Source organism: Dipodomys merriami, unplaced genomic scaffold (assembly GCF_024711535.1).
Source record: "Dipodomys merriami isolate MVZ:Mamm:240054 unplaced genomic scaffold, mDipMer1.0.p SCAF_8, whole genome shotgun sequence".
Taxonomy (NCBI): domain Eukaryota; kingdom Metazoa; phylum Chordata; class Mammalia; order Rodentia; family Heteromyidae; genus Dipodomys; species Dipodomys merriami.
In genome coordinates, this window is record NW_027206401.1 from 17,039,420 (window position 1) to 17,048,287 (window position 8,868).

General features: G+C 41.2%; 1 protein-coding gene across 1 annotated transcript; it reads left to right on the forward strand.

The window, feature by feature from the left end:
- The first annotated feature begins 889 nt into the window (after window positions 1-889).
- On the forward strand, window positions 890-8,549 carry Nmbr (neuromedin B receptor). Its single transcript, XM_070010521.1, has 3 exons — window positions 890-1,311; window positions 5,091-5,439; window positions 8,148-8,549. Exons 1-3 carry the CDS (start codon window positions 890-892, stop codon window positions 8,547-8,549), a joined length of 1,173 nt encoding a protein of 390 aa, XP_069866622.1.
- Window positions 8,550-8,868: the final 319 nt, after the last annotated feature.

An 8,868-nucleotide genomic window follows, 5' to 3' on the forward strand; every position in this document is an offset into this window, starting at 1 on the left:
AATTAAAATGAAAGCAGGTGGAATAGTGGGGGGGGGAGGGGAGTAGGTAGCACTGGGAGCTTCCATTGCTCCTCTGAATGATGATGAGTTGGAGCAACTCATTTAAGAACTCTGTTGTTTTGTATGTTCTGTTCCCCCAAAATACAGACTTAAAAATAACCCGTGAACTGCAGGAAGGAGTTTTCCTGTGTGGGGAGAGGGGGGGAGTGGGAAGAGAGCGCCATCCGTCTTCTCCAAGTCTGTCACTAGTCTGCTTCCCCAATCCAGCATTGGGGATGCGCCAGCTCTGCTCTCTGGATCTTCATAGACACACAAACTTCTGGTCTGGAGCTCCTCCCGCCAGGAGGGCGAGGAAGCCGGTGATTCAGGCGCTTGCAGTGTGTGTGTGAGTGAGAGAAAGCCCATTCAGATCCTCTCCCGTGGTACCCAATGCCCCAGGAATTGCAGAAAGAGTGCAGAGCTGCGGGGCCAGCCCACCCGCCACCCCCTACCCCCCAGGACTTCAGGAGCCGCGGGCTGGACAGCGCCCTGGGTGAGCCTGCCCCCCAGGCAGGGGTGGGGACAGTGGGGACTGTGGGTGGCGGGCATTTCTAAAGGGAGGAGGACTCACCTTTGTTCAGCAAAGGGCTGCTGTGCGCTGGTTGGCAGACCCAGCGGAAGATGTGAGTGATCTGCTTTCTGGATAAAGAAACTCCGAGGAGGAGGCGGGGCGAGGCGATGCCTGCGGGGTGAATCACCCGCCCAGGCGGTGCGGCTTTGTCACCAGCGCCAGTCCTCAGTAAACTTGCGTGAGCGCCACGCACCTCCACCGGACACAAGTGGTGCACGTTGCGCGTTCGCACCGCTGGCGCGCATGAAAACTCCGGCGGACTCTCTCCCACGCGAGACCATGCCTCCCAGGTCTCCTGCCAACCTTTCTGTGACCCCAGGAGCCAATGCCAGCGAGTTAGTCCCCCAGGGGTGGGAAAGGGATGTCCCGCCGGGCTCGGATGGGGCCACAGCGGAGCTGGTGGTCCGCTGCGTGATCCCCTCGGTCTACCTGGTTATCGTCACCGTGGGCTTGCTGGGCAACGTGGTGCTCATGAAGATCTTCATCACCAACAGCGCCATGAGGAGCGTCCCCAACATCTTCATCTCCAACCTGGCCGCCGGGGACCTGCTGCTGCTGCTCACCTGCGTTCCGGTGGATGCCTCCCGCTACTTCTTTGACGAATGGGTGTTTGGCAAGGTGGGCTGCAAACTTATCCCGGCCATCCAGCTTACCTCGGTGGGGGTTTCGGTGTTCACCCTCACGGCCCTCAGTGCCGACAGGTAAGAGGACCACGGATCTCAGGGGATGGGCCTGAACCAGGGGGTGATGGAGACCAAGAGCTGGTGGCCAGAAGGCCCCAGGGAAGGGGAGGGTGTTGGGAAATGCTCGGATGGGGAAGGGAGGAGAGAGGGAGTGTATGGTGTGTACCTGGGAAGTAAGTGGAGTTAAAGGCAATTGGGCAGCAGGCTTGGATAAATAAAATATTCCCTGTAAAATGGGGTTACAGTTGCATTCACTTTAAAGATGAACACTTCCTGGTCTTTCCCTACCCATAAAGACTTTGGAAGTCTTTAATCTGTGCCACAGGAAGGCTGCAGAATAAACACACAGAAGTACAACTATGTAGTGGGATCTTCTAGTGTGTGTCTAGGACTTTAGAAATGTGTTCTACTTATTCCCTAGGATGATACTCTGGATGATACACTTGTCTGCCTTACTATTAGGAAAATATTAAGATGATAAAATATGAGTGTTTTCTCATTATGCCTAAATTACACAAATTAAGTGAATTCTATTGATTGGTGTGAAAACAACTAAAGAATTGTTTTTTTCAGACAGCTGACTTTTACCTTCTACCTGTTTATTTTCTAAAGTTTAGTGGAGTTATTTTTTAGCATGTGAAATAACGGTGCTACAAAAGGCCTCTGATAGCAAGTATACTTTGCACCTATTCTGTCAGTCAACAGCCCATCATCATAACTGCCAGATCAGTTCGTTCAACCTTGTCATTTTTCCAAGTGTGGACATTGAAGGTCAATGAATGTAAGTCCTCCTGGAAGAACTGGGGGGGGGGCAAATCTAGGGTCCCTGACTCTGGGACTCCCACCTCTATTCTAGGCTGTCAGTCATTCATGTTAGCAGGAGATATATCTGGGGAGGGGAGGGGGCAAAGTGCATAATTAGGCATTATTACATGAAGCCCAGGTCTTGTTCCCCTGGGAATGTGAATGACTTAAGCTATTCAGATCAACAATTCAACTTGAAAATTGAAGGTGGTGTTCAGATCATGCTGTTGTTTAATATGCATATTAAATTTTAAACAAAAAATGAGTCTGGATCTAAAATTTTGGCATTTTCAATAAGACCCCTATGTTAATGTTGCACCAAAGAGTTAATATTTGCTGAAGGAAAGGGAGTACAAGTTGGAGAAATGAGGAGTTATATTTTGTAAATTTGCAAAGCATTCCCTGTAGTTTAAGTAATGTGCTCTCTGAAAATATGTGTCTAGAAAATTGGCTAACTTTTGTGTAATTTATATAATTCTTATTTGTATGTCACCACTTCTATTTTATTATTTTCACTGAATACTCAAGCTTAAATATGTCTTTTGAGCTTAGCTGTTCCTCTTTATGGGACAAATTTTAATAAGAAAATTTAAAAACTAATGATTGGAACTACACTTAATGGTTAGCTAGCACAATAGTTGAAATTACCATCATTAGAATTTCATTTTTTAAAACATGACATTAGTAGCAAGATCCATGTTTTAATTTATTTCCTGTGATTTTAATTTTTATTCTATTGTCATGGAGATACACAGGTAAATTTTCTCTGTCCAAAGTCAGAAAAGGGCTGATCCTCTTATATTTAGTGATTATTTTTTTACCTCACATACACATCATGTCCTTGGTGAATATAGCTTTGGAAATATAATGATAAAGAAAACCTAGAACTCAAGTGACTTTTGGTTCTTTCCAATTTATCCCAATCAAAACAGCTGAAAAGTAGAGACCCAACAATCCAAAACAGAGGAAATCAAGGGCAGGAAACCTAAAAGTTGAAAAAATAGATAAGCTGTACTTACCCAAAATGCAGGGCAGTGACTAATTTTTCTGAGAACTTTTTAGTTGTCAAATAAAATTGAAAATTTACCTTCTAGAATAACTGATCAGCTGTTAATCATAATATAACCCCAGTAATAGGATGAATTTCAATTTCTACTCTTAATCAAACACTGCTGTATTTGATGCCAACAAATTATATATTTTTTACTCATTGATCTCAAGCTCTTCTAGTTTTTTCCTATAGAGTTCTCGCAATATTTTTTTCATCTTATCATAGTTTAGATATGACTTCATGTGTTTTGAAGATTATTCATTTGTCTTTGTCTGAAAACTGTGAGATGCACTATAAAGAAGAAGAAAATGCACCAGACTGGAGTTTATAATCTTAAGCCTACATTTGTATATCCAAATGTTTTGCCAGGAGAAAGATGATAAGCCAGCACAAAACACATGCTCTCAATGCACAGAATTCATTTGCAATACGAACAACATTCTCAACATGCCATGACATAGTGTAAAGGCAGGCATTGAATTTTTCAAATGCTGAACTTCCAGTGGATGGCAGGCATCCTCACACAGCTGCAGTGTGCACCCATACTATTGGACACTTTCAGGAAGCCTGTTAACAAAGGTGCCCACTGCAGCACTCACTCGCTGCTCTTGAAAAATCATTATTAAACCTGGCTTATATTCACAGTCATCTGCAAACATGGAAATCATGCTCTTATTCTAGAGACTGCATCATTAACTTTCAGGGTGAATCAACTCACACTCTTCATCTTTTTTTAAAAAATTATTTGTTGTGGTGATCTGAAGATTGACACCTGTTAAGCATCACTAGACTCTGACTCCGTTTCTCACCTTCATACTCATCTCCAGCCAATTATCTAACAAGTCCTCCTCCATTCTACCACAATTGGTCATGACAAATAATCTCCTTGTTAGTCAGGTCAAGTTTACTTTTTAGTCTTACAATCATTTATTGAGAACCTGAGATAGACTGGACATGGTGCTGTACACTAGAAATGTGAGCATGACCTCTCTTCCTATTCTCACATATTTTATTCTTGGACTCTTTTGTTGCCTATTAACTGCATAAAAATTTGAGCAGAAAAATTATAGGTAACTAAAAATATGTGTGGAAAGGTGGCAGCTTTGAGATGATAACTTTGTAAGAAGTAAAAAATTATTGAATTTTCTCTTTAGTTTTGTGAGATGATTAAGTTTAATGACCTCTTCAATTTAGACTGATACAGATACAAGTGAAATTCTATATAAGAAAAAAGAAATTTATTTATTTAGGTACTGAATTAGGCAACCACTCTACCACTTGAACCATGACACCAGCCTTTGTTTGCTTTTTTGCTCAGGTTGTCTTATACTATGGTTCTCTTATTTATGCTTCTGGCAAAGCTGAGATGACAAACATATACCAGAGTACCCAACTGTATATTCTTGAGATTGAATCTTGCTTTCTTTTTCCTTTGGCTAACCTGGAACCATGATTCTCCCTATCTAAGCCTCTTAAATTGCTACGTTTTTAGGCAGGTGGCATCTGGCTAATTAATATAGTGATACTTACACACGAATCTTGATTTTCCTTTTGTATTTGTGTTTTGGGCGATAATTCTCTTGTATTCAGTTTTCATTTAGGACTATCTTTCTGAGACTCTGCAATCGAATGTGTAACCTTACAAACACTTGTTATACTACAGTGTTCAAGGAAAGAGTTTGCATACTGAGAGACATTTCCTCCATCTATTACCCAATGTGTAAAGAAAGCACAATAATGCATGCCCATTTCAGTATGTCCTCTCTCTTCTTGTTTGCTTTGCTAATAAGTGGGAAGAAGGACTGAGGGAAAGAGAGAATGAGAAAACATCCATCGTAGGTCTACCACACAGGATACAGCAGCCCAGGATTGAGAAGGCACTTCCACAAAGTGAGGTACCTCTCTTTACAAGCAGACACCCAAAAGTGTGTTGTCTTCCTAGGTACAGAGCTATTGTGAACCCCATGGATATGCAGACATCAGGGGCGGTGCTGTGGACCTGTCTGAAGGCCGGTGGCATCTGGGTGATCTCTGTGTTGCTGGCAGTGCCGGAAGCTGTGTTTTCTGAACTGGCACGTATAGGTAGCTTGGACAACGGCAGCTTTGTGGCGTGTATACCCTACCCTCAGACGGATGAACTGCATCCAAAGATCCATTCAGTGCTCATCTTTTTGGTTTATTTCCTAATACCACTGGCTATTATTAGCATTTATTATTATCATATTGCAAAGACTTTAATTAAAAGCGCACATAATCTTCCTGGAGAGTACAACGAACATACCAAAAAGCAGGTAAGCTTGGTAAGTGCATGTGTGTGTGTGATCTGGGAGCAGGTGCTGGACAGAGAGGGACTGCTATGTTGTGTTCTATTGCTCACGTTCACCATGACAGAAACGATGAGGAGAGCCATGGGCTGAGCAGGCACTAAAAGGGCTGGTGGTTTAGCTTGTGGTCTTGTCAAAGCACTACAACATTCTCCTTGGATTCAGTTTATCCAATATCTGTGCCCAAGATAGGGCTTGAATTTCCACCCTTAGAAGTTAAGTTCTCCCAGAAAGATTTTCTTTGCATGCCAGTGCTTATTGCTATGATCAACATCACAACAAGACATTTTTATACATTGGGCTAAAATTTATTTAATTGGGCTGGGAAGATGGCTCAGTGGTAGAGCGCTTGCCTTGCATGCTCGAGGCACTGGGTTCGATTCCTCAGCACCACATAAGCAAAAAGAAGTGGCGCTGTGGCTTAAGTGGTAGAGCACTAGCCTTGAGCTGAAGAGCTGAGGGACAGCGCCCAGGCCCAGAGTTCAGGCCCCATGACCGGACCAAAAAAAAAAAACAAAAAAAAAACACAAAAAAAACCCAATAAAATTTATTTAATTATCATTGCTTCTAAACTACTAAGGATCATTGCTACTGGACTACTACTAGTAGTAGTCTACTTCACAGACTACTAAGGATGACAGAATATGGAAGAAAATTAGGAAAGATGGTTTGGGAATGCAACTTGGGTTAGAAACGAGGATGGAAGGCTGTCAGAAAAGCAGAGAAACAAGAAGAGATGAGCACAATCTGAAAGCAGAGCTTCTATAAATATTTGCTATCAAAGCAAAATGTCTAGGTTATTGGCTCATTGGACTTTTTATTTTAGTTATTGCCAGTTCTTTCATTCAGAGCTCTGTAATCCAATTTGTCTATCAGTTTGGATATTTGACTTGTGGCTTTTGTTTTTTGAAGCTGAGTTCCTGGACCTCACACAACACAACACACACACACACACACACACACACACACACACACACACACACACACTCACATGCGCATGTGTATCTTCCATTTTTGTTTATAATGGCTTGGATTCTGCCTTGTCTTTGCTGATTTTTTTTCTTCACTCAAATCTCCAGGTAAATATTGTTATACAGTTTTCATCCCTGAACTCCACCTCTTAGGGAGGTCACTGCCAAGTGATCTGCTTTTCACATCCAACCTTGTTAATATTGTTGGGTTTTTTTTATGCCACTGGGACACATCTACCACCTACCAACACATTGTGCCATTGTGCTCCCTCATTGTCAGGTCTATTCCAATTCTCAAACTTTCCAGTCTCCACTAGAATATTCTAGTTGATAAACAACAGTTCTACTTAAGAATATATCATGATGAGTATTGTCAGTACATTTCATTTTCTTTCTTTTGGGGGGGGGTCCAGTCGTGAGGCCTGAACTCTGGGCCTGGGCACTGTCCCTCAGCTCTTCAGCTCAAGGCTAGCGCTCTACCACTTGAGCCACAGCCCCACTAGCGGTTTTTTTCTTTTTGCTTATGTGGTGCTGAGGAATCGAACCCAGGGCCTCATGCATGTAAGGCAAGCGCTCTACCACTGAGCCACCTTCCCAGCCCCAGTACATTTCATTTTCACATTCACGCTGCCTTATTTACATATTTAAGCAAATTGGACAAGTATGAGCCATATCTTCAACCAAAGATGTTAGAAAATCATTCTCTGATTTTTAAAAAAAATATTAATGCTTGCTGGAGGTGGGGATCAGTAGTAGAACACCTGCCTATCAATCCTGAGGCCTTGAATTTAAAACTCAGTATGGTCAAAAGTCACAAAACAAAACAAAACAAAAACCAAACAAAAGAAAATAGAAAAAAAATGAATGCTTGATGCTTGAATTTTGTCTGTTGATTGCATTTCTGAAGATTTAGTTTTATTTGTTCTATAAGTATCAGTGTTTGAATTCAAGGCCGTAGGCTTACTTGGCTTTCTTGCCTGTGGCCTGTGTTATTCCACTTGACATACCCTTCCAGTCTGGCATTTTACTAGTTAATTAGAGTGGGACCTCACAAACTCTTCTGTCTGGCAGGGATGGAACCAGCATTCTCAGATCTCAGCTTCCTCAGTTGCTAGAATTACAGGTGTGAACCACTGACACCTGGCTGGAGATCTTCAGTGTATAAATGTAAAAATGAAAATATATAGTCTAAGGTAGTCATACTTACAAGGTTCCTAGATGCTGACTTAGGCAAGTTAGGTAGTTGTATGTCAAGTTCTTTATGTATATGAGTCTATCATAAGCACCCACTCATTAAAAACACTGAGTACTGTGTCAATAGATCAATTTTTTCCTACTCAAAACATCCTGATGTTGAAAAAAAGTGTTTCATTCAGTGTATTTAGAACACACCAAAATAATATGTATCATTTCTGAACATGAGACTTAAAAATAACTTAAAAATAATTTTGAGATTGCAGTTTTAACATAAAGACTTATCCATTTAGTAATACTATACCACCTAGTTTTGTGTAAGCTGTCAAATATATTTGATCTGCTTGATCAAACTGTTTAATGATCACTTCATTGAAGAAAATAAACAATTATGTATTTAAGATGTATTGTAACGCTCTGACAAGCCTTTCCCCTTTTGTACGCTGATTACTTTTTGGATATAGCCGAGTCCCCTTTTATTTTAACCAATGAATCTATTTCTGTTTACAGATGGAAACACGGAAACGCTTGGCCAAAATTGTCCTAGTCTTTGTGGGCTGCTTTGTCTTCTGTTGGTTTCCAAATCATATCCTCTACATGTACCGATCTTTCAATTACAAGGAGATCGATCCATCTTTAGGTCATATGATTGTCACCTTAGTCGCACGGGTTCTGAGTTTTAGCAATTCTTGTGTCAATCCATTTGCTCTGTATTTACTCAGTGAAAGCTTCAGGAAGCATTTCAACAGTCAGCTCTGTTGTGGGAAGAAGTCTTATGGAGAGAGATCAGCCAGCTACCTTCTCAGTTCTTCAGCAGTGCATATGACATCGGTGAAAAGCAATGCTAAGAACACAATGACCAATTCTGTTTTACTAAATGGGCAAAGCTTGAAACAGGAAATAGCTCTGTGATTGGAGCCATTCAGCTCACCACTTGAAAAAGACTTCCTAACTTTTCTATCACTGTTGAACCAAACAGAACTAAATACTGTATCCATCTTTACTGTTGCCTAACTGATCAGATGATTTCGCAATTGACTCAGAAAAAGCAACAAACATTTTTCTATACAAATAGGTATATCCATACAAATCTCATTTTGAAAATGACTGAGAAAGCAATGTAATATGTGTCTAAGTCAGCATTGCTTTAATAATTCAGATTTTTAAAGCCAACTCAAGTATATTTACTCTAAATTTGTTTTTTCTTGAAGCCAAAATAAAATCCTATATT

Bases quoted from the DNA above. Each gene is read 5' to 3' on its own strand.
- Nmbr (XM_070010521.1), top strand. From the start codon at position 890: ATGCCTCCCAGGTCTCCTGCCAACCTTTCTGTGACCCCAGGAGCCAAT. The intron at 1,312-5,090 runs GTAAGAGGACCA...TTGTCTTCCTAG, and splicing joins ACGGCCCTCAGTGCCGACAG to GTACAGAGCTATTGTGAACC. The intron at 5,440-8,147 runs GTAAGCTTGGTA...TTCTGTTTACAG, and splicing joins ACGAACATACCAAAAAGCAG to ATGGAAACACGGAAACGCTT.